Source organism: Lytechinus pictus, chromosome 18 (genome assembly GCF_037042905.1).
Source record: "Lytechinus pictus isolate F3 Inbred chromosome 18, Lp3.0, whole genome shotgun sequence".
In the NCBI taxonomy this organism is placed as follows: Eukaryota; Metazoa; Echinodermata; class Echinoidea; order Temnopleuroida; family Toxopneustidae; genus Lytechinus; species Lytechinus pictus.
In genome coordinates, this window is record NC_087262.1 from 301728 (window position 1) to 328210 (window position 26483).

Sequence of the window (26483 nt, forward strand, 5' to 3'; positions counted from 1 at the left end):
GATTATTTATAAATAATGAAAAACAAATAATCATTTTTTATAAATAATGAAAAACAAATAATCATTATTTATAAATAATGAAAAACAAATAATCATTATTTATAAATAATGAAAAACAAATAATCATTATTTATGAATAATGACAAACAAATAATCATTATTTATAGATAATGAAAAACAAATAATCATTATTTATAAATAATGGAATGTCGAACTACATGTATTATTATTTACAAATAATGAAGTATTACTTGGAATTATATATAAATAATTAGAAATGTTATTTTATATAATAGTAATTATTTACAAATAAAATGTTAATTATATATAAATAATAGTTATTATTTAATAAATAATGATTATATAACAAATAATTGTTCTATATAATATTGGTACAATCGGCGCCTCATAGAACTGGCTTAACTTGTATATAGTTATGGGCCCAACCTATAGCAGATGATGTGCATTTTTCTTGCCAAATTGTCAAATCTTGTAATTTGCATTCACAATGATGCAAATATCCTAATAGAACTTCCTGGTTAGTTTCCATACTTTAAATACTACAGATTTACATAGTTTTTTGTCTCGCCTGCATAGCAGAGCGAGACTATACATGTAGGCGCCGCTTTTCCGACGGCGGCGGCGGCGTCAACATCAAATCTTAACCTAAGGTTAAGTTTTTGAAATGACATCATAACTTAGAAAGTCTATGGACCTAGTTCATGAAACTTGGACATAAGGTTAATCAAGTATTACTGAACATCCTGCCTGAGTTTCAGGTCACATGACCAAGGTCAAAGGTCATTTTGGGGTCAATGAACTTTGACCATGTTGGGAGAATTATTTTCAAAATCTTAACCGAAGGTTAAGTTTTAGAAATGACATCATAACTTAGAAAGTATATGGACCTAGTTCATGAAACTTGGGCATAAGGTTAATCAAGTATAAGTAAACATCCTGCTCGAGTTTCAGGTCACGTGACCAATGTCAAAGGTCATTTAGGGTCAATGAACTTTGGTCAAGTTGGGGGTATTTGTTGAATTACTATCATAACTTTGAAAATTTATGGATCTAGTTCATGAAACTTGGACATAAGGTTAATCAAGTATTAGTGAACATCCTGCCTGAGTTTCAGGTCACATGACCAAGGTCAAAGGTCATTAAGGGTCAATGAACTTTGGCCAAGTTGGGGGTATTTGTTGAATTACCATCATAACTTTGAAAATTTATAGATCTAGTTCATGAAACTTGGACATTAGGTTAATTAAGTCCCACTGAATATCCTGTGCAAGTTTCAGGTCACATGACCATGGTCAATGGTCATTTAAGGTCAATGAACTTTGGCCGTGTTGGGGGTATTTGTTAAATTACCATTCTAACTCTGAAATTTTATGGATCTAGTTCATAAAACTTGGGATATAAGAGTAATCAAGTATCACTGAACATCCCCTGTGAGTTTCAGGTCACAAAACCAAGGTCAAAGGTCAGTTAAGGTCAATAAACTTAGGCCATGTTGGGGTAATTGTTGAATTGCCATCATAACTTTGAAAGTTTATGGATAGAGTGAATGAAATGTGGAAATGGGTGTAGTTGACAAGTCTTACAGTAAGTCACCGTTCAAATGTCATTTATGGTCAATGAACGTGGTATTATGTCATTATATGAATGGTGTTTTTGTGAATGATTATTTTATAGTTGTTTTCAAAGTTAGCACTGCTGCGATATTAAAATCGCGTAATGCAGGCGAGACTGCCAGAGGCGTTCCACTTGTTTCTTTTCATTATGAGATAAATATTTTGCTTCACACTGACAGAATATATGGTATTTTCTAATTAGTTCAGAGTTTCAGAAATTATACCAGGTATTTTTTCATTAGTGGTAAATATGTAAAACCAAACTGAATTGAGTTGCCCGAGTTGAGGTTGTGACAAGTTCAAGTATTGGATTAAGACATTTTCTTGGGAATGGATATAGTGAGGGAAAAGATCGGATTGTGAGTTAATCCCATTGAGAATTCCACACCTTAACATCTAGCTTGCAGAAGAATGATATGATACAGTGATATCGTTTGTACAAATCAGCAGCAGGGAAAATCCCTTTCTCACCTGACTTTCTGTGTGCTTTTTATTTAGCTTTGTGATAAACCGTCCCAGGCATGAACAAATTTGAGTCCTGTCTGCATGCACTGCTTGTTTGGAGTTTTCTCTTTAAAAAAAAGCTTTAACTTCATTTTTGTCACGACTGCATAGCAGAGCGAGACTATAACTTTATAACTTCATTGAAATCTTAATCAAGGTTAAGTTTTTGAAAAGTCATAACTTAGAAAGTATGTGGACCTAGTTCATGTAACATAGACATAAGGGTAATCATGTATTACTGAACATTCTGCCTGACTTTCAGGTCACATGACCAAGGTCGAAGGTCATTTAGGGTCATTGAACTTAGACCATGTTGGGGGAATCAATATCTAAATCTTAACGAAGGTTAAGTTTTTGAAATGTTATCATAACTTAGAAAGTATATGGACCTAGTTCTTAAAACTTAGAAATAAGGGTAATAGTGTATCACTAAAGATCCTGCCTGAGTTTCTTGGGAGCGTTTCATCAATATTTTCATCCGACAAGTTGTCAGATCTGACATCTTTCCATGATTTTGATTGGCAGAGAGGCACTGTTCCTATGGTAACTGTCGGATATAAGGGTAATCTAGTATGAATGAACATCCTGCCGGAGGTTCATGTCACATGAAGGTCAAAGGTCATTTAGGGTCAATGAAGTTAGACCATGTTGTGGGAATCAACATCGAAATCTTAACCAAGATTAAGTTTTTGAATTGTCATAACTTTCAAAGAAATGAAAGAATCCCGGCCCCCCACTCAGTGTTATTTAGGGTAAGCCTATGCTCGTTCCCTCCCTTTGAAAGCACCCCCCTATCGAAGGTCTGCCAAAATTTCTGAACCCCCCTTTCGAGGGCTCTTCGCGGGCTTTTTCTGCCTTGGAGACCCCCCTAAATCCGAAACACTGCTCAATGTACCCCCTATATCAGGTGAGCTCTCATTACAACAAAAGATCCGTACTTTACTTTTTCAAAATGAGCTTTCAAAACTAGCAGGAATTTCAGGAATTTGATCCCGGGATTTGATCAATTTTTCTTATGTTATTCAAAATATTTTATAACCCCCTTTTAGAATTTCTCAGGAGTCCAAAGGGAGAGATTAAAAAAAAACCCTTTTTAAAGAATTCTCCAGGTGAAAATACAAAAACACCCCCTTTTTTTACAATTCGCGGGCCGGACTTGTCCCGCGAAAAAGTACCCCTTTACTGGACATTTTGGGAACACGCATGCGGTCCTTCCGACCCCGGAGTGGGGGGGCCGGGGAAAGAATATATGTAGATCTAGTTCATGAAACCAGGACATACATGTACTGGTAATGGTATATGGCTGATTATCCAGCCTGTGTTTCAGGTCACATGACCAAGGTTAAAGGTCATTTATCAAGGAACTCTGGCCATGTTGGGGGTATTTGTTGAATTTACCATCATAACTTTGGAAGTTTATGGATCTAGTTCATTTAATGTGAACATAGGGTAATCAAGGATCATTTTGTACAAATATTAGGTCACATATCATTAAGGGACATATTTTTTTTTTTTTTTTGCAGGAGTTTCTGCATTTATTGTATAGTCAATAATAAAATTTACAATACATAAACATAATCGTTGAAAATACATTGTAAAGTGACAAATTTATAGCTCAGTGTTATAACAAAATTTAGACATGAATACAATTTAAAGATAAGACAAAGTAGTGAAAAACAAATGCAGTGGCAAACTATATAAGCAAAAATATGCTTGAGTAATAGCAGCCAAAGGGGGATCAGGGGCTACATGGAAACCAAATATTCTATAGGTAAGCGTTAAAGAACAGTATTTTATTATCATATGAAGTGTGTTCTTTGTGAAAATTGTTTTCAAAGTCAGCAATGCACTATATTGAATCATGTATTGCAGGCGAGACTGCTAGAGGAAGTGGTATATGCATGTGTTTTTGCTCATCTGGCCCGCATGGCCAGATGAGCTTATGCTGTGGCGTGGCATCTGTCGTCCATCCACAATTTTAAAATGCTTCTTCTTCGTCATTTTAAGTTAGATTTCAATTCTGTTTGCTATATATAAGAGCACTAGGAGGGGGATTCAAAACTTTTACACAAAATTTTGAAACTCATTAAATATGCTAGGTTATGCGCATTTTTCAAAATTCATAAAAATTGCTTCTTCTTTATTTGTTGACTGATTTTTTTTTTGGGGGGGGGGCTTCCATCTGGCTCACCAAATAACTACACAGAATTTTGATTTTTTTTTGTTTGGTAATTCATGTAAAATTATTAATTTATGTGACTCGGGCTTATATAAGCCTCGTCTTAGTCTTTTCGGATTGGTCTAGGGATCTTTTACTGAGCCGCGCCAGGCTTCAGTGTCTTCGATCGTGACTCTTGTCAGATTTTCTGACAAAGTCGGATTGCTATTGATCATCAGTGGCTATCATTCTGCCTTTGCGACCCTTATGTGTCTGTTCCGGATGGTCTAATATCTCCAATCCGAATCTTGCAAGACTCTTGAGATAAGAAAATAATGGTATCTTCATGGTTGTCCAGATAATGGAGGTGGATCTTTTAGATCTAGATTTCTGATATCTTTCATTCAATATAGAAGGGATATGAAACAAATATACCAGGCGTTTCGTTTGAAAATATATTTGGAAGTATTTATTCGCGGATGGTCCAGCATTGCTACTATTTTCCCTTGGGTCTTCACCCAAGTAAAAAATAGTATTTGCCAAACCGAGTGAGGATAAATAATTCCACTTTACTTTCTCACACCCGTCATTTTTAATGTAAGAATCCCTCTGGTTATAAATGCTTATTGTTTTCAGTATTACAGTCCAGCTTCTCTTATCCGGCCTCTTCTTATCCGGATCTCTCTATTATCCGGACGTACACTTGCCAAGATTTTTTTTTTCAATTCAATCTAGTATGTGAAGAAATTAGATTTTGATCTAAACTCAATCTTATATGCAAATTCACTTTGATTACATATATTTTCCAATATAGTCTACCTACAACAACATTATTTTTCATGAAAATATCTCACCCAAATCACCGAATGAACTTAGGCAGGATAATTTTCCAGTAAATCAGGGTGCAGCGTAAACATTTTATCACATTCTCTATTTGTTTCCCGGGAAAAACAACACATGTCTCGCTAGCTAACGTTAGGCCTCAATACGGACAGCGCTATCTATTATGTTTGAGCCTACAGTCAGTATAACAATGGCTGACATTGCGAAGCTGCGATACCTGCCGCGATGATCTCACTGTAATACTTGGTTTCATTGCTTTTGAGGTATGCTTAATGTATCATTTTAGCAGGTAAATTATTCAATAGTTTTGGCCATCGATCGATTTCATTTCCGTGAAAATACTGCCTATAATTTGCACTGACACTGCAGTAAATACTGTCCGTACGCCCACTACAATAGATAACATGTAGCCACCGTAACGCCGTTAGGGAGGCAGCAGCTGCGTGTATTTAGTATTGGGTCTCCAAGATTTGGATAAATCCCTCATACGGATTGGTGCTGGTCCCAATGTGTCCGGATAAGAGAGGTTGTACTGTATAATTATTTTCATAATTTTCCTTTTAATGATAATGTTCTAATTACTGTATTCTTCTTTATTACTATCATAATTCTCATGAATTATTATTTCCTTTAACAAAATGAAGACTCCCTCTGAATTTTTTTTTCCACATGTTTATTAAAGGTGTGCTGACGGCATTCAAGGACTGAGAGAACAGGGACAAACAAACCATCTTGTTCGTCTCTTTATTGATAAGTTTGACTTCCTCTTTGGCCATGATATTGGTAGCCCACCTTCACCTGTCTCTATCAGTGGTTCAGATCGAGTGTGGAACTCAAAGCGAATTGAAGTGCAAGCAGCAAAGGAGAAGAAATCCCCACCTGTCACTCCAATGTCTTATGATCAGTACATGAGACAAAGGAGACATAAATTGGTATGTCAAATTTAATGTTCTATTTTCATTAATCCATGAAAGTCCTGTTTTCTTCACATAAAGTTATTCATTGTTTTATACTCACATGGCATAGCAGAGTGAGACTGTACTGTAGGTGCTGCTTTTATCGACAGTAACAGCTTTGATGTTGTAATTGGAATCTTATAAACCAATATGAAATGTCTTCATAACTATATAAGCCTAAGATGCTATTTTTGAAACTATGACCATGAGTAATCAAGTGTCACCGATAATATTGGTACAAGTTCCAGGTAACATGAATAAGGTCAAAGGTTCATGGTTTTGAACTTTGACCAAGTTGTGGTATCAATATCAAAACCTTAACCAATATTTTTAATTTATAAATGATTTTGAAAGTATTACATTCGCAGTCCATTAGACTTACAAATATATCGAGGAAATTTTGAGCTTTTAATCTCACTACACAAAGAAAACTGGAAGATTTACCTCAACAATTTTTCGACTACTATTAAACTGCAGCCTTCCTCATTGATGTGACCTTAGTGACATAGTGATCGATGACTGGATCATGTCACTTTCAGTCTTGTGAATTTGGTCCTTTCTGCCTACATATCAATGACTTGTCATTTTAGGGTTGTTTTATACAAGTATACCGAGCTCCAAAGTAATATGTTTGTACATATTTTGTCAAATTTTCGGTTTAAAATCCGTATTTACGTTTTTTCCAGCGAAAATACGTTTTTTCAAAATTTTAAGTATGCCTTTAGTTCATGTGTGTGCCATCAATTTAGTGTCAATCTGAGTGATTTGTACGGACGTAGAGGGCAGCAACACACGGAACTGAATGTACATGTATTTCCGTTGGCATAGATTGGCACTTGCACTATCTCACACGCCATAATCGCTCAATCAGTCAATGTTGCCATGGACAGTCTGTCTGCCGCCATCTTGTGCCGTATTAAAACATGTGGCTGCGTAATTGCTATTTCAAAATTATGCATACAGCTAAGAAGTTTGGGGGTAGCAAGATGGCGGATAATCGTGTTCGTGGCGTGCGCAATATGCATTCAAGCAGATAGACTTAGGTGGTTGAACGGGCAAAGCATGAGCTGAGAGATATACTGTACGATACAGTGCATACATGTACTTGCCACAGATGCGAGGCCTAGGGATCCAAGGTGCTAGCTTCGTGTTGCCTGCGGTTCAAGTGTTTGTTGCATTTCATGGCGGTGATTGCTTGAACTCCCGGTATTTTCATCTTGGGATAATGGATTCATACAAAAAAGGGCGATTAGAAGATGTGACTCTGGACCATCAAAAAGACGGAGATTGAGCAGCGTTGATGACAAGTAAGTTTGTCAAAATGCAAGCTCCAGGCCCAGCAGGTGAGGCACTTGGTGATGTGCCTGGCCATGCCCTGCCCTGGGGCTGATGACCGCACTGCTGCACTGGCGCTCTGGGCCGCATAAATAAGTAAGAGGTTATCTACAGGTATGTCGGGTATTCTGATTTATTATTATTTTATTGTAAATGAGAATGAAAAGTAAAGAAAGATGGAGCACTCTGATAATGTGAAACACGATTTCTCTGATCCTACTTAGTACATGTAGACCTAAGTTATTGTATCCCCCGAACAAAGTTCGGAGAATACTATGGATTTGGCCTTGTCGCACCGCCGCGTCCGCCGCAGAGATTTCCTTGTGAGCGATCTACCAGCTTATTAACACCTTATTAATCCTAGAGTTGTATACTGAATGAATTTATTTTGATGTTCTGAAAACTTAAATATTGTTTCATGGAGTTCCTAACAATAACATAGTTTAAGTGTAGCAGATAACCATTAACAATTAACCATGCCAAAACGCAAAAGTAGAAAATGGGGTGACAAATCAGAAGTACCACGGAAACGGCCTCCAGTAAATTGCATTTTACAACTTGCACCCCCCCCCCCCCACTTTTATCATGTCAAAATTTAAGCTTTATGGTTCTCATGGAGGACTTAGCCAAACTTTGACAGACAGGCAGTCAATCTCAGAACTCATTGGCAGGCAAAGTTTTGGCACATGTGCTAGATTTGGGCAATCTTTTGGAGCTAAAACTTTGTGCCAATGTGATCTTGAAATATATTTTTCCTGTTCCAGAAGTTGTTAAATTTGGACTGTAAAAGCATTCTTGCTTGCCTGAAAATTCCAGAGAATTTTATGCTCTTTGAGAAACAAAATATCCAGAGTTTTCTGGTTGCCATCTGGGCAACCATGTTGGGACTTTCAGGTTGCCCGCCGGCAGTTGTGGTTGCCAATGGCACCCGGGCAACTGCTATTTTCAAGCGGATGGAATTTTCCTCAAGTGTGATCTGTTCCTTCCCAAGATTCCTCCGTTTGGCGTTGATACTTCGTAAGACCTGGGTTCCTCACAGACTTTGGATACTTTGGCTGGTATCCAAGTGTGGTCTCTTGGATGTAGAGCTCTGACTTGCATATCGATCATGCACTTCCTTCATCTTGTCTTGCCTATTCAAGAGAAAATAAGTGGTAGTAGAAACGCTCAAGAAATAGTGACTTAGCAATGTGGTTCTGATGGGTCTACCAAATAACATTTCTGCTGGTGATCTCAAGTTACTGTTGACTGATGTTGCTCTCAGGTTCATCATAGCTAGTTGACTGTCTTGGCCAGCCTGAGAACATTTTGTCAACAGATTCTTGACTATAAGAACCATTCTCTCAGCCCCAGGCTCTCAGCTAATAGAGTGGAGATGAAGTGATGTGCTTGATATTCCACTTCTTGCATCCAGACTGCTGCCTTGCTGGATGTTTCTGGCATGTTTCACACTGCTTTATCAACTGGTTGATGTCCTTGTTGATGTTTGGCCAGAATACTGTCTCACGAGCAAGTCGTCTGGTACTTTTGATTCCTATGTGTCCTAGGTGAAGTTGTCTAAGGATATCATTCCTCAGTGTCTTCGGAATGATGACTTGACTTCCCTTGAAGAGTACTCTGTGCGACACACCGATTTCATTTCTGTACGACCAATATTGATTTTGGTAACTCTTGGACTGTTTCAGGCAAACCATGAGTAACTATCTGTCATAATGATCTGACAAATTGATCATTAGCTGTTTCTCTCTGTAGTTCTTTCCTCTCGTGTTGTCCGAAGAATATTAGGTCGATCTCATGCGAATCTTCAACCTCAGAGCAGATGGATTCAACTCTGAAATCTAGCGGTACATCACATGCTTCCTTGGGATTAGGAAGTCACGTTATCGGAAAGACTAATGTCTTTTCCTGGTTGGTACTTGACACCTGTATCTTTGGACTTTGATGAGCAATCTCTGTAAACGTGGTGGTGCACTTTTAAGAGGTTTCTTTGATTTCCAGTGGTCTGTGATCCGTTATGACCGTTATCATTTTCAAATGTGGCATGAAGGTCCATTATGGTAAAGCAAAGCCGCCTATTGATTTTGGTGTGCTAGGAGACATTGCCATGGTAACAAAGAGTTTTTGTGGAAATAGCAGAGATGTCATTTTGAGCGCTCTACCAGCTGCATTTCTTCTCTGATTATCTTCAAATGTGGCATGAAGGTCCATTAAGCAAAGCCGCCTATTGATTATGGTGTGGGTGGAGACGTCGTTGCCATGGTAAAAAGAGTTCTTGTGGAAATAGCCGAGATTTCCTTGTGAGTGCTATACTGGCTGTGTTTCTTCTCCACTCATCTCAAATTTGTCATGGAGGTCCACTATGATAAAGCAAAGCCACCTATTGATTTTTGAGTGGTTGCTGGTTTTGAATCGGCCCTATTACATTGTACATGAGGCAGTCAGAATTATATAATACAGCCAATGTGCATCTACTACCAAAAGCGGAGATTCATTCCTTAACATGACAAAGGAAATGATTGTGCAAAAATAAATATATGGGAACAGAGATTTAGTTTGGGGGCATCATGGTCTTGTGGTTTTGACTCTATTCTTTCATTCTGAGGGACATGGGTTTGATTTGAAGCCATGGTGTGTTTTCCTTCAGCAAGAAATTTATCTACATTCTGCTGCACTCAACCCAGTTGATGGGTACCTGGTAGGAGTTTATTCCTTGTAAGGCTGTTAAAGCCTGGGTAGTTTATACTGCATTACTAAAGAGGGCTTAGACTCTTCTGATAAAGTGTTAAGGGCTATATAAGGCAAGAGTAATAATACAATAAACTTGCAGCATTTTCCCCGGGTCAATATGTCAAGCAAAATAGTTCAAAAGCACTTAAAAAGAGAAGGCTCATATAATTGACTGTCATGTGTCATATGCTGTTTAAAGAATTACATCAGTTGAATAATAAATTGGTATTTGATTATTGGTCTTACATGTGATTTAATTGGCAGGTATCACAGGATGAATTGGACATGAACTCAAACTATTCTGAAGTCTCAAAAGAAGATGTATCATCAGGAATGCCACAAAATCAGGGATACCTCAGGTATGTATCTCTTAAGCCTGGTTCATACCATTTGTGTTTTAAGATGCATATTGTTATGTTAGCCAGAAAAGACAATATGTCGCCTAATGCAGTATGCTACGTAGGCAAAATGTTTGGTTGCAATCGCATTTTTGCCTGCCTACAAGGTCATGGACAAATTTGCATGCAGTAAAGCAAGGTAATTCCAGGTAATTTGAGCACTAATGCAGTGTTAATGCCTGCGCTCGCTGTTGCTCGTTCTTGTGCCTCCTTGCTTGCATTTACAGAAGTAGCTGGGCTTCCATAGGCTTTGACAAATGGGGGCTGCTCTATCTTGGTAGCTACTACATACCTCCTGGTTCTAAATATGAGGTGATTGACGAAATACATGAAGCATCAGTAATATCTTTCGAAAACAGAAAAATGACTGCTGTAATCCTAGATATTAAGGAGCGCTGCTCTCAGATGTCATTTGACTACTTTGAAAGAACTCCTGAAGACATCTCTGAAGAAGATAATTTGATTTCTTCAAGACTTCTCTTCTGTTGATCATATCTCATATTCCCTTCAGGAACTTTAGGCCCAAGACAAGCCACATGTATATTACCCGAAAGATCATACAGGAGATGAATAGGAGGGACAGACTATACAAGGTCACATGCAGATTTGGAAAAACAAGGAATAATTCTGTTCAAAGATAATAAAAATCCGTTCACACTGAATACCTTTATAATATAGATGGAGGAAGTCTTATGACTGATGCAAATAAATTTTGGAGATATGTCAAAGCTCACCGGAGAGAGTCAGTAGGAATCATAACCTTGAAAGTAGGAAATATATCTTATGTGTCCAATGAGGAGAATGCTAATGCTCCAAATGCTCACTTCTGTTCAGTATTTGCACATGATAATACTTCATAGGTACTACCAGACAAGGGTCCCTCACTGTAGACACCAATTGAAGATCTCTTCTTCAGCTCTTACAAGGGGTGAAAAAAAAAAACTGAACAAACTGAACACCAACAAAGCCAGTGGTCCAGATGAAATTCCTGCTAGCATTTTAAGAGACTTGCAGATGAGATTAGCCCATTCCTTATTCATCTCATCTAACAATCCAAAAATGAGGGTATACTACCAAGTGATTGGTTAAGAGCTCAAGTGGACAGCATCTACAAGTCAGGTGACAAGAGCAACCCTGCTAATTATAGACCTGTGTCACTTACATAAATCTGTTGCACATTGTATCAAGTCACATGTCAAAGTACTTGGAAAAAATAACATCAATCCAAACCAACATGGATTTAGGAAGGGACTGTCATGGGAAACACAACTATGTTCCCAAGAGCCATCCGTATTTGGAATACTCTCCCAAACACTGCTGTAACTTCAACCTCTATAGCTGGCCTCTGGGGAGCAACTTTTCCTATCACTCAACAAACTTCCTTCTGCCCTTAAAAGATGCGTTAAGAGGGACACACATGCATCACCCTCACACTGCATACTTGTATAGTGCACCAAGAATTCCACCACAGTATCAACACATCACCAGTAGCGCTGGAAGCACCCGACAAGGCACAACCCTCTCCAGAACAGCATGTACGCTTTTTGAGAGAGTACTTTTCAAGGTTGAAGGATTTGCTCATCGACTTTCATCTTTGCGCATATGGTTTTGTTCAGTTGCCAATGTTTGAAGAAGTTTCAAACTACTGAGTTAGAATGCAAGGCCTTTGTATTAGTCTGTGTAATGACCTTGTATAAGCTTTTTTTCATTGCGTTGTGTTGCGTTTAACTGCTGATTGCTTTCCGGCAATCCGCACCTGAAAGCAAGCCCAAAGTGCAAAGGTGTAAGCCAGGCTATAGGCCCTAATATACAAATTCAATTTACATGTACCCTTACCCCACACATGCAAAATGTCTCTTGACAGTGTTTGAGAGGTGTTTTTGTCTCGCCTGCATAGCAGAGCGAGACTATAGGCGCCGCTTTTCCGACGGTGACGGCGGCGGCGGCGTCAATATCAAATCTTAACCTAAGGTTAAGTTTTTGAAATGACACCATAACTTAGAAAGTATATAGACCTAGGTCATGAAACTTGGACATAAGGTTAATCAAGTATTACTGAATATCCTGCCTGAGTTTCAGGTCACATGACCAAGGTCAAAGGTCATTTAGGGTCAATGAACTGAGACCATGTTGGGAGAATTATTTTCAAAATCTTAACCGAAGGTTAAGTTTTTGAAATGACATAACTTAAAAAGTATAAGAACCTAGTTCATGAAACTTGGGCATAAGGTTAATCAAGTATTAGTGAACATCCTGCTTTAGTTTCAGGTCACGTGACCAAGGTCAAATGTCATTTAGGGTCAATGAACTTTGGTCAAGTTGGGGGTATTTGTTGAATTACTATCATAACTTTGAAAATTTATGGATCTAGTTCATGAAACTTGGACATAAGGTTAATCAAGTATTAGTGAACATCCTGCCTGAGTTTCAGGTCACATGACCAAGGTCAAAGGTCATTCAGGGTCAATGAACTTTGGCCGTGTTGGGGGTATTTGTTAAATTACCATCCTAACTCTGAACGTTTATGGATCTAGTTCATTAAACATGGACATAAGAGTAATCAAGTATCACTGAACATCCTGTACGAGTTTCAGGTCACATGACCATGGTCAAAGGTCATTAAAGGTCAATGAACTTTGGCCATGTTGGGGGTATTTATTGAATTACCATCCTAATTCTGCAAGTATATGGATCTAGTTCATAAAACTTGGGATATAAGAGTAATCAAGTATCACTGAACATCCCCTGTAAGTTTCAGGTCACAAAACCAAAGTCAAAGGTCAGTTAAGGTCAATAAACTTAGGCCATGTTTGGGTAATTGTTGAATTGCCATCATAACTTTGAAAGTTTATGGATAGAGTGAATGAAATGTGGACATGGGTGTAGTTGACAAGTCTTAAGTCACCGTTCAAATGTCATTTATGGTCAATGAACGTGGTATTATGTCATTATATGATTGGTGTTTTTGTGAATGATTATTTTATAGTAGTATTCAAAGTTAGCACTGCTGCTATATTAAATCGCGTAATGCAGGCGAGACTGCCAGAGGCGTTCCACTTGTTGTTTTTTTTTACTTTGTTTTGGAAATCATGTTTCACATTTATGACCTCCCTTTATTGGTCTTATTATTTTTTTCCTGAATTGACTGGTTCATTGAGTGCTGTAATCAATCAGTATGATGGTGAGCAACCCCTCTAAAATGATTTCAAAATAATAGTGGCACTTGTACATGCAAAAGAGCCCCTTTGAATGATTTTCTGGTTCATGTGAAATGTGATTTGGAATAATGAGGGTGATAAAGATAGTTGCATTCACATACATACATGTATATTACTTGAATCTACATTACATTATCTATTAGGGAGCTGCTCACATATGATGTTACAAATTAAGAACTCTACATGTCCCAACATTCATAACTTTCATATTTTTTTTCATCAAATTATCACCAATATTTTCCTTGAATTTTTTGCTTTTATTGAACCAGCTTATCGTCAGGATGAATTTCCTCTTTAACCCATCGCTTGATTGGCTGAGAGGTATATACAGTTGTGCTCAAAAGTTAGTAAGCCCCACCACAAAATGCAATCCTTCATTTTGAGTGTTGATTGTAGACAACAACTCTACAATGTTCTGCAAGCAGTCCTTCACGTTTATAATTTCGTGGAGCTCATTAAATCGCTCTCCTTATTTTTTTGAGGAGCTCAATTGAGCTCCTCAGAATCGCTCTCCTTGAGGAGCTCAAATCAATTCAATACAATACATGTAAGGTAAATTGTAGCTTTTCTTAACATCGTATATGCAATAGCTGTGTAGCTATTAATTAATCTGTGGTGAAACTAGGCCTGTGTCAATACGTTTACAAAATATCGCGCTCCTGCTAAAAAAAAAAAAATTGCAAAAATTTCACATTTTGCATCTTTAAATCCATGAAATGGCCATCTATTTTCCATAATTCCTTGAAATTATGTTGATTTAGTTGTTAGTTTAAAACTATCAGAAAAATGAAGAATATTCACCTCTTTCCCGACTCTGATTTGAACTTACGCTCGGTAAATATTGTAGTCCCACATCTAGACTTCCATTGTGTTGCCATGAAAATCTACATATGGGACTACAATATTTGGGCAATTCCACATGGGAGAAGGTAAAAACAGTAAATTTCAAAATTAATAGTATGGATCTGAATGTGAGTGACCTTTTCACACAAAACCTTTTATTTTAAGGAACTGAAAACCTTTTTCAAATACGGTTTTTGCTGAACAATCTTTTGAATTTGATGACCATTTTCAATTAGAGAACATATATTTTACATTATTTTGGATAAATTTGGTAACTAAAAAAATGTTTTACATTTTTTGTTCAAAATCGTCTAATTTTGTGTGTGAAGGTGTAATAATTACCAGTAGCAAATGTCTTTATCATGGGTACTTTCAAATTTATCAGAGAAAATTTTGCAATCTACTACAAAAATGGATGTAATTCTGTTACCAAAAACTGAAAAAGTTTTTCCTATGAACTAAATCCCTACTTGAATTTGATATAATTCTGAATTCTCTGATTTCATGTGACTTACTAAAGACTTAGCTACATTTTTTAAAAATATCATTTCTAATTCTGTTGTAACTCTGGTAACGGAATTACATGGTAACGGAATTACCATTATCATATCTTTTAAGGGGTGTGCGTTAGCCCATTTTGTTCCATTAGCATGTTGATATCTTAGCTTTAGTTCATAGTTATGAACATTAAAAGCCTTCTGATTAGTAATTACACTCCAAATCAGGATGAGATTATACAATTACTTGACAGCAAGCTCAAATTCAGTATAACATTCAGAATAAAGGCAATATAATGTACATTGGCATTAATAAAGTATATTGATGGAGCATACAATGTAGGTGAATGCCTTACAAATGATAAATGGGCAATCACTTCTTGGTGTGGAGTAGGAGAATGATTATAATATGCAGGATGATCTAAACAAAATTGTCATCCAGATTGATTTTGCCAAAAATGGCACTGCCAAGAACCAGTTCTAATGAGATCCAAAATACTGGACGCACAATCACGGAGTGACCATGTTCACAGTGTGTGCCTTGGAAAAGAATGGCATTTAATTCTTTTGTAAGTGCCTCTACCCTCTGATAAACTCACCCTCGGCAGTCTGTAGTGAACTTGTCAGTAAAAAAAATTATGGGATGGCTGGGAGTATTTCTATGCTTCAAAGAAGTGGCTATATTTTTCAGATGGAATTGCCGAATAATTTAAGCGATATCTTATGTGTAACTCTCCTTGCATCGGAAGATTCTTCGCAACAAGCCATGGTGAGGGACCAGACTCTGGCATTGGCAAACAGTGTAACGAGCAGTAAAAAGTAATGAGTGGAAAAGGTTGAAGTGAGATCCATAATTTGCAGATGTTGCAAGGGCCACATGCCAAAAACATCATACTAAATCTTGATACAGATGACATTCCGAAAGTATGGTGGATTTTGACAAAGATATTCAAGATGTCTTAATTAGCACCAAACCAATACTGTTCTCCACCCCTATGCAATGGATGTTCAGAATCATGCAAAGTCAGCATCATCCAATAATCACTGCTTCAGGGATGGCGTCAGTGAGTAACACCAATGACCCCTCAAGTAAGGATGATACACAGAATGAACACTCCTCTAAGGAGAGGATGGTGATAATGTTGAGACCAACAATGTCATCAATAACAAAACATCTGAGAACAGCAACATAACAGAAGACAAAGTTAATTGGAAATGGATAGAAATGTACAGCATTCTGCTGTGAAAGAAATTCAAAGAGACAGTGGTAGTATTCTGAGATACATTTGTCTGAGATAAAATACAATATTTTATCTCTATTGAAATAAGTGATATAATAAAATAACCTAAAGTTCTTTCCAAAATGGTATTCTAATAACCATTTTATCTCTGTTTTATCTCTGTGACACATGTCTATTTATGAAGCAATTTCCAATAAAAAAGTCTGTTTTTTATAGCACTTATCTCATTCAACCAATGAAAAGCCTTTCTGCCATGAGGTTCGGCAAATGAGTGAGATTGCATCAATCAAATTCTGTGCTTACAGGGATTTAATTGGAAAAATGAACAATACTTTATTTTAGAAGTCAATTTCCTACCTCATTTCATTTCAAAGACAATATTAGTCAATCAAATTATTTGAAATATTTCTTTAATCTACATGTACAAGAATAATGTTAGAGTAGTACTCTCATGATTAAATGATTTATTATTTTTTCTTTATTCTTATTTCAAAGTTTGAGCGAATTGACCTAGAAATATTGCTGAAATTAAAAAGGATAGAGAGAATAATGTCCACCCAATTAGAAGTTCTTTTTTTTCTTCAAAGGAACATTGGCGCAGGCACATCATCTGTGATGCAAAGGTTGGATATGCGATTGACATGTCTACATCCTTGGCACTGCTTTGTCACATATCTTTAGATACGGTAGATAAAAACTCATCTCGGATAAATTTTCATATTTTATATGAAAGATAACATTTTAAAATAGAGATCAAATAAAAAATCATGGCCTAAGAAAACCACCTCAGGTCATGAATATGACTTATGATCATCAAATCATTACAGTTTCTTAGTGTCACATCTGGGAAGTACATCTGTCCAGAAGATGATATTGACTTTATAAACAGATCTGTTATATTTGCAGTCCTCAGTGAGCCACATATAGACAGTAAATGAATCCTTACCTATAAAGAAAATTAGATTATTTGGTGCACTAATGAAGGACCAATTTATTGCTTAGTTGTCCACAACATTCTTTCAAAATGTGAATGTCAACACTATTTTCATGTGGTCTGAGCATTGTTTCTCGTTTTTAGTACATTTATTGAACAACCAAATAGAAAGTTTTCAGTTTAACTGTTTTAAGATGCCGATGGTATGTAAAGCTGTTTCTTTTGAATATTCCAAGACTTTAGAATATCTCAAACTACCATCTACACAATTTTTGACTAAATATGCAGATCTGATCACATGCTGTCCTCAGTTTTTGTAAAATTCCTCATGTTTACTAGTTTGGCTGTTGTCCATGTAATTCCGTTACCATGAGTATTAGTGATGATTTTTGGCCTCTGCATAATTCTTTTCATCAGTACAGGAAGCAAAAATTGGCTAGTAAGTCCTAATACCCCTGAAGTTGAAAATGTACTAAAATTTAATTACCACTGATCCCTAATATTTTGTAAAATTCTGTTTATTTATGGTAGAGACACTTATTAGATACTATATACTTGTATTTTATTTGATATTATAGACGTAAAGTACTTAGTTTGTGTTAAGTATCAGAGAAGAATATATAAACAAGCTTTATTGAGGCATTTCTTCAGTCATAAATGCCTAAAAATAAAATTTTCCTTCTCAAATGTCAGAGGCGTAATTCCGTTACCATTATGTGTAATTCCATTACCATTATGTGTAATTCCGTTACCATGTACTTCCCCAAAAGAAAGATCAATCACGAAAATTTGTTGATAATATTTGTGAATAAATTACTTTCAAAATAAAGTTGACATTATAATAAATTGAATCAGATATTAGCTTGGAGCTAGTGTGTTGTATATTTCAGAGAAACTTTTACTAAACTTTGGGTTGCAAAGTGACTCATTTCTCTTGTAATTCCGTTACCATAGCACATATCCGTCATTCACATCTGAACGTGTGAGGGGTTTTCTAAAAATCTTGGTTCAGAATATAGCACAAGTGGCCATGCATAGTATTAAGTTTAGAAAATGGGAAAATATTGAGATATCTGGATGCTGTGAGCAAAAATAACAGCCAAAATTCTCTGATTTGTAATTCCGTTACCATGGAATTGTCCATTTACGGAGTTTAAATTCAATTCAGAGTCAGGAAAGGGGTGAATATTCCTCACTTTTCTGATAGTTTACAACTAAATCAAAATAATTTCAAGGAATTGTGGAAAATAGATGGCCATTTCATGGATTTAAAGATGCAAAATGTGAAATTTTAGCAATTTTTTTTTTTTTAGCAGGAGCGCGATATTTTGTAAACGTATTGACACAGGCCTAGTTTCAACACAGATTAATTAATAGCTACACAGCTATTGCATATACAATGTTTTTTTTTTTGTTTTTTTAGGAGCGCAATTTTTTGCTCTCCTTATTTTTTTTTTTTGGAGCGCGGTAGGAGCGCCGGCGCAATCGCGCTCCTCAAAAATGAAGGTCTGTCAAGCCCATAAAACAAACTTTGTTGAATGTAATATTTATCACCTGAATAACTTCACAGTTAGATATCTGAAACATGATAGAACATGGAACACTTTAAGGACGTTCCACAGTTATGTTTGTGCGCATTATGATCTGCGCATATTTAACACTCTGCGCGCTGACGTCACAATGGATGAACAGGTGATTAATTAGCTGTGGGTATGAGCTGATTTTTCTCATCATCTGCACCCTAACTGCAGATTCGATGCGTTATTTTATAAAGCTAAAAAACTTGAATTATTCCATGGATCATTAAAAAAAATATCTCTACAATTTCAAAATACTTTACTCTGCAGTACTGCCAAGAATCACGAATATGACCCCGAGTTTGAATAAATGGTAGAGTGGTTTTGATTTTTCTTCACATAGATACAAAGCATTTGGTGCATTTTTGGTGTTTTAAAAAGCACATTTGCTCTAATAAAAATGCTGATAGTTTGAAAACAAGCACATGAACCCCTATTTTTTAATGTTTGTACCTCTTAGGTATAGCTTCCTCTACAACCTTGCAAATTTTGGTGAAAATGACATGGATTTTGAATAAAGTGCAGCATTTATTGTACTTTTGTAGTCTGTTATTGAAATTTCACATTTTTGAGATTGGGTTTTTGTTATCTTTTAAGCCGTTTTTAAGAACTGACTGTGCTGTTAGACTTAAAGTTGCAAACAAATAGCACCATAAATAGATTATCCATTCTAACGATACAATTATTAACTCTCTTGCGAAATTTGATGACTTTTTCATGTATTTTGACTGAGTAATAGAGGTTTAAACTCATTGTAGTATTCTTGCGAGGTCTGAAAATGCCAAATTTTTTTAAATGCGCAATTCTTAAGAACATCAATTTGGGTGAACTTTGAAGCTCTACAGCAAAAAATCAAGCACATGGACCTATGTTAATTTTTGCATATTTCGAATATTAAGGTTCTAAAGTATCTATGTGCAGAGTTTGGTGAAAATGACATGGATTTCACTTTAACTGTGGAACGTCCTTAACTAACTTTCGAGCACCACTGTAGTTACTATGGTAGCTATTGGATAATGCAAACTTTGTCAGATAAAACACTTGCAAGGTGTCCATATACAAAGCATATCCAGAATTCAATATACAATAGATTGTAATCTGATATTATTTTCTTGCCAGTCTTCCTGATGGTGAGTTTGATGAAAGAGCCTTATCTCCATTCAATCTTGATAGTGACCAAGGAACCAGTACTGCCCCATCACCGATATCATTGTCTATTACATCAGAGTAAGTAATCAACAACAGGCATCATTCAGCTGGTGTGAAAGCTGAATGCTAATTGTTGTTTTTTTGTCTCGCTTGCACAGCAGAGCAAGACTAAATGCGCCGCTTTTTCGATGACGGCGTCATCAACATTGAAATCTTAACCAAAGGTTAAGTTTTTGAAGTGTCATCATAATAAAAAGTGTATGGACCTAGTTCATGAAACTTGGACATAAGGGTAATAAAGTATTACTGAAAATCCTACTTGAGTTTCAAGTCACATGACCAAGATCAAAGGTCATTTAGGGTCAATAAATTTAGACCCTGTTAGGGGAATCAACATGGAAGGTTAAGTTTTTGAAATGTCATCATAAACTAAAAAGTATATCAACCTAGTTCGTAAAACTTTGACATAAGGTTAACCAAGTATTAAACATCTTGCCTGAGTTTCAGGTCACATGGCCAAGGTCAAAGGTCATTTAGTGTCAATGAACTGGCCATATTGGGGGTATTTGTTGAATTGCCATCATAACTTTAAAAGTTTATGGATCTCGTTCCTGAATCCTGGACATAAGAGCAATCAAGTATCACTGATTTTCTTGCACAAATCTTAGGTCACATGATCAAGGTCAAATTTCATTTAGGGTCATTGAACATAGTATTTTATTATCATTTGAATGAAGTTTTTGTGAATAATTATTCTATAGTCATTTTCAAAGTCAGCACTGCTGCTGTATTGAATCGTGTAATGCAGGCGAGACTGCCAGAGGTGCTCCACTTGTTTTGTTGCATATATGAATACTATATTGTTCTTTATACCATGTCTTTCGACAGCTACAGGTTTGGTATGACTACTGTAAAAGAGATTTTTTCAATTTTTTGGAAAAAAAAACTTTTTTTAAAAAGAAGGTTAGAATTTCTGATGGTGATATTTGCTGGGGTTGAAACAGTCATAATGGATATGATGTGTGTAATGATATGTAACTTAGTTCTAGAGATAGTTTACTCAGGGCTCGACACTAACTTTTTCCAAATTTCCAAATTTTGAGCACCCAAAGTTCAGTGTTAGGCACCCGGAATAAACTTCCATTATAGAAGAAAATACATATGGAAAACCTACTTCCAACACCCTGTAATCACGCACAAACAAAAAGTAAATAAAATAAACAATTTTTTATCAAAATTTGTACTTTTCTGGGGCCATTGGCCACATTGATATTAATCATTATGTTCAAGCATTACCAAATCAACATCCTAATGAAATCATGCATAACTTTTAATGTAACTCTTGTTCAAAATTAAAAGAGTAGGTCAAAGCTTATGCATTTTCCGCCTGTCCATTATCTTGTCAGCCATGTTATTTTTTGGTAAATTAAATGTTATTTTATTGCCATGGCAACAGAACACACATTTGCAAACATTGATGTCATTAAATTCAAGCATCACCAAGGCAACATCAGTTTTTATCATGCTAATGAACCCATGCGGAACACTTACTGTAATTTTTGTTCAAAACTTAATGACTGGTCAAACCTTATGTAGATTAAGTAAATCTTTACTTTACATTCCACCTGTCCATTATCATTTCAACTGTGTTATTTTTTTGTTTTAAAAATTATATCTTAATTGGTTGCCATGGCAATGGCTGAAGATGTTATTTATGCTTAGCACCCTAAAATTAGGGGAAATCAAAGAAAAATTAGAAATTACAATGTTTATGTTTATCAAAGCTGATACTTTTCTGGGAGGAAATGAGCTGTTGCCATGGCAACGGGACATTTGAAACACTTATATTTATCATAAAATTCAAGTATTACCAAGGCAACATCATTTTATTATTCTAATGAACTCATGCAGAACACTTACTGAATTTTTTTTTGAAAATTAAATGACTGGCCAAACCTTTCGCATATTGAGTTATTTGTAATTGTATTTTCTACCTGTCCATAATCTTGTCATCCAAATTATTAATTTTCGTAAATTAGATATTATTTGGTTGCCATGGCAATAGCTTCAGATGTTATACATTTTGCATCGAACATATCTATGTTTAGCACACTAAGATTAGGGAAAATGCAATAAAATTCAGATTCTACAGTCCTATTTTAATCAAAACTTTTAATCAAAACTAAATGATCCGTTGCTATGGCAACAGGCCATTTGGAACATTGATATTTATCGTTGAATTCAAGTATTACCAAGGCAACATCAATGTTTATCATTCTAATTAGTTCATGCAGAACACTCACTGTATTATTTTCTCCTAAATTGAGTAGGTCAAACCTTATGCATGTACATTGTCATCCATGTTTTTTTTGTTTAATTAGATGTTTTCTGGTTGCCATGGCAATGGCTTAAGATGTTAAATTTATAAATTTAGTCACAAACAAATTTCGATTAGTACCTTAAAATGAGGGGAAATGGAATGATGATCATACATGTATTCTACATTTTTATCAATATTTTCTATATTTTCTATATTTCTATATTTCATATGTATTCAATTGGGAGCCTGAAAATTATCATTTTGGTCATCTATATCATGTTTATTTACCATTTACATGGGGAGGTTTGTTATTTTGGAGAAATTAATCCGTTGCCATGGCAACCGCCGAAAATGGCATTTATAAATTTACCTCCCATCTTTAAAATAAATCTTACGGCATATACTAACACTTGTGAAAGTTTCATGCTTCAGTAAAAATATGCACAATTGTTGTGATTTTTGGAGCTTATCAATAATTTCCGAACCGATGCAAGTTTTTAATACATTTTTACATGAGCGTGTAGGTAATTTTATAAGCTATCCTCTGAGTAAAAGTTATGGACGTATTTTACGTCATGCTTCAGTAGGCACCGTCAGAAGGCAAAAATGTCACTTTTCAAAAGTCACAAGCGAAATATCATTACTTTGATTCCATTTTATTGGAACTAATTCCACATTCTCATCATGAAAAACAGTCAGAAGACTTGTAAAAGGTACTTTCTAAAAGACAATACATTTTTGGCTAAATTTCACGGTTGAATAAACACAAGTCCAAATTTGCTATAATTGGATGTTTTACACATTTCTATCAATAAAAATGATAGAATATGATGACAGTTATTTTTGGGAAGAGTATCTTAAAAAATGTTCATCGTTTCACGGTTCAATGAACATTTATTGAAAACAAAAAATAAGATTTTCAAATATCATAGGCATGTATTGTTTCATTTTGGTAACTGAAAATGATCTTTTCTCAACTTTTTCGTTATTTTCATGACCAATTAACATGCTTCAATGATTCAAAGGCGTTTAATTAAACATTCACGCTTGAATGAACATGTGGAATGTGATTAGCTCTTTTTTACGTTATTGGAAAAAATGCAATTTGTAACTATGGATATCGGTCACAAACCTTCTTGCATAGTTCATTTGATTTGATTTTTATGAAAATCCCGATGTTTAATGCATCAGTGAGCACACAATATTCGAAAATCATGCAAATGAGAAGAAAGTTCAAGGCCTTTGCCCCACTCTGTGCCGTTTCGAATGATTATTTTGGTGTGCGCGCCTTTTGGATAGTGTTACTCTGAAACCATGTGCGAAGTTTCATGAAATAACTGTTGGCAGAAGTAACAAAAACCGTACATGAAACAAACCCTCATTTCATATTTGTTAAAATTTTGACTTCCTCTCTCGTAGACTTGTGTACATTATGGGTGCATATGTTTAAGAATAAGTAACCCCTTATTCAATATGGTGGAACTTTTTTTCAAGGCTGTCTTTAGCAATGTCATTTGGCAGTAATGTTTATCAACCTATGGGCAGAATTCTGTGCAAAAATGAAATATATTTGTTTATTTATGGACGAGTGAGCACGCATTAAAGTGGGAAAATTGGTATTTTCAATGTCACAGACTCATTTTAAAGGGTAATAAAGTGAATATTGGGGGGCAAATTCGGTTTCAAATGTTACTTTAATTGCTGTTGTTTTTATCATCCATCATTTCTATCACCACACACTTTCCGAACTTTAAACATTTTAATGGTTGAGCGAGCACATTTGAAAACTTAGGAATGAATACTCTTTATACTGCATAAATGTATTCTTTTCCTAACAATTTCTCATGATAAGTTTAATTTATGGACAAATCAGTGGTGGATCCAGAATTTTAAAATGGGGGAGGGGCCTATAATCGGGGGAGACAACAACATTTTCAAACTTTAACATGATCTAACAAGTTGTAGAGGATACTTACATACATGTAAACCCCTATGATGATACGTCACAATACAGGGGCCGCGGAACGGTTTTCAAAGTGGGGGGGGGGGGGCTGACCATGCAAAAAATCACAATCATAAATTATGGTCATTTTACATTTTTGTACATGCTTTTGGAAAAAAGTGGGGGGCTGGAGCTTCCCCCCCCCCGCCCCCCACCCCCGCTTCCGCGGCCCCTGCAATACATTGTGCTCACTCAACCATGATCACACGATATGAAAATTGTGTGTGGAGTGGCTAAATGATGGATAGTAAAACAGCATAACACCATAAAATTCACCTAAAAACAACTTTTGCCCAACATTGTATTTGCACAATCTGAAAAACGACTCTTGTGACTTTCACAAATGGTCATTTTGAATTCAATCTTTAATTACTCATGCATGACTCAACCGATCAATCTCATTTTTCACCTAGAGTTGCTCAATGAGTGTAGAAAACCACCTACGAAATATCATATCTCAAAATAATTCCCTTCAAAAGTTACAGCAATTTGATCTAGGGGGGACTTACTTTTTTTGTTGTGTATACCTGTAGTTGTCAATTTATTATTTTTATGTTTCAGTCCACTAATGTATGAAACTTCTAACTATTTATTTTTATCACTTTAGATTTGTTGAAAGGACAATACAAGAGAGTATATCTCAGCATCTATTTGGCGCTCATGGTAATCCTCGATTTGACCTTAGCCCAAGAACAGAAAGTAAGTCAACTAATGGATTGGTGATGTGACGGTCTTTTTCTTGCAAGCAGGCTACATGGACATTACATTTACAAACATCTGAACATGCAAATATTTTAGAAGTAATATGAATTTTGGATGATGTACATGTAGGTCTGTGCTTGGAATAATTTATTCATGTTAAAGGAGAGGTTAACCCTGCCAACAATTATTGTAAAGATAGCAGAAAAAAAACCATAAAAAATTTTGTTGAAGGTTTGAGGAAAATCCATCAAAGATTAAAAAAATTATATTTATAAGAATTTTATTTTGTTTATTTATGATGTTGTATGCAAGCAGCTTTTTATGCATAGCAGGCAAGACAAAGAAATGGGCAAAATACATGTACGAAAAAGGGGCTAGGTGATTGGGACAGCTCCTGAGAGGGTAGACTTTGCTGTGCCCTCACTTCTTTATATGAAGCTGATAGAGAAAAACCTACACTTCCGTCTCCAAGTGATTTCAAGAAAATATACGTTGTTTTTCAACCTAAATGAAGCATCATTATGTCACTTTGAGGGCTCCAAAATGCAAGATATTTGAATAGTCAAGCTAGGGATAAGGGTGGGGACCTACGACGGGCTCTTTCAGGTGTTTATGCTTCCACTTTTGAGGCCCAGAATCAGCATTTTCATAAGTGATTAGTTCATAATATGGTTGCATTCATGTGCATTTTCATGTAAACAATGTTTCAAATGCCAATCGAAAACTTACAATAAGGTGCGTTCATAACGTTTTCCAGAGTCAGGGTTTGTGAGGTATTTCAAACAAATGCGTTTAATTGACGTTATTTGGTACATGTTTCCGGTGCGATGAAAATCTGTGCGCAAATGTAGTCTCATTTTTGTCTCGCCATTTATGTTCAACCATGAAACTATGAGAGGTAAATATTAATTGGTTAGTTAATGAATTCACTAACATGTGGCTGTCATCCATGTGAATAACACTCTCTCCATATTTATCTACTTTAATGCTATCATATCAGCTGTCAAATAGGACATGAGTTAATAGAAGCATTCATGATTAGAGGTTAATTTTGCACAAAATATATAAAAAATAATATAAAATAATCGATCACTTAATCCTTGATTTAAGCAATACTCCTTTATCCTTACCTTTTTTTTCGCATCCTCTCACTTGTCTTTTGTCTTGTTGATTATCTTAGCTCCAGTAGCCATGCCTAGAAAGAAGCATCAGAAAAAGAATCAAGACAGTTCTTCTTTCAAGTAAGTGGAAAACAGCAATCCTCCAAATATGTGATGCATCACACCGAAATGAGAGACAAGTCGGAATTTTTGCAAATCCAATTTTTTAGTGATTATTGTTCCCTGTTTCTTTACCTTTAATTTGATATATCACTCGACCCGTAAGAGTAAATATTAGTGGAGATACTAGCCTTTGAAGGCGAGAAGAATTGGGCTCTTGAAAAT

General features: G+C 35.8%; 1 protein-coding gene across 1 annotated transcript in view; it reads left to right on the plus strand.

The window, feature by feature from the left end:
* Positions 1–1964: 1964 nt before the first annotated feature.
* LOC129281728 (protein FAM13A-like) overlaps positions 1965–26483 on the plus strand; it is an 88489-nt gene continuing 63970 nt past the window's right edge. Inside the window, exons 1-6 of the mRNA XM_064113399.1 lie at positions 1965–1993; positions 5822–6071; positions 10422–10516; positions 19985–20092; positions 24944–25035; positions 26219–26279. Of these exons, the coding sequence (XP_063969469.1) occupies positions 1965–1993; positions 5822–6071; positions 10422–10516; positions 19985–20092; positions 24944–25035; positions 26219–26279 (635 nt within the window). The remainder of the gene's footprint in view (positions 1994–5821; positions 6072–10421; positions 10517–19984; positions 20093–24943; positions 25036–26218; positions 26280–26483) is intronic.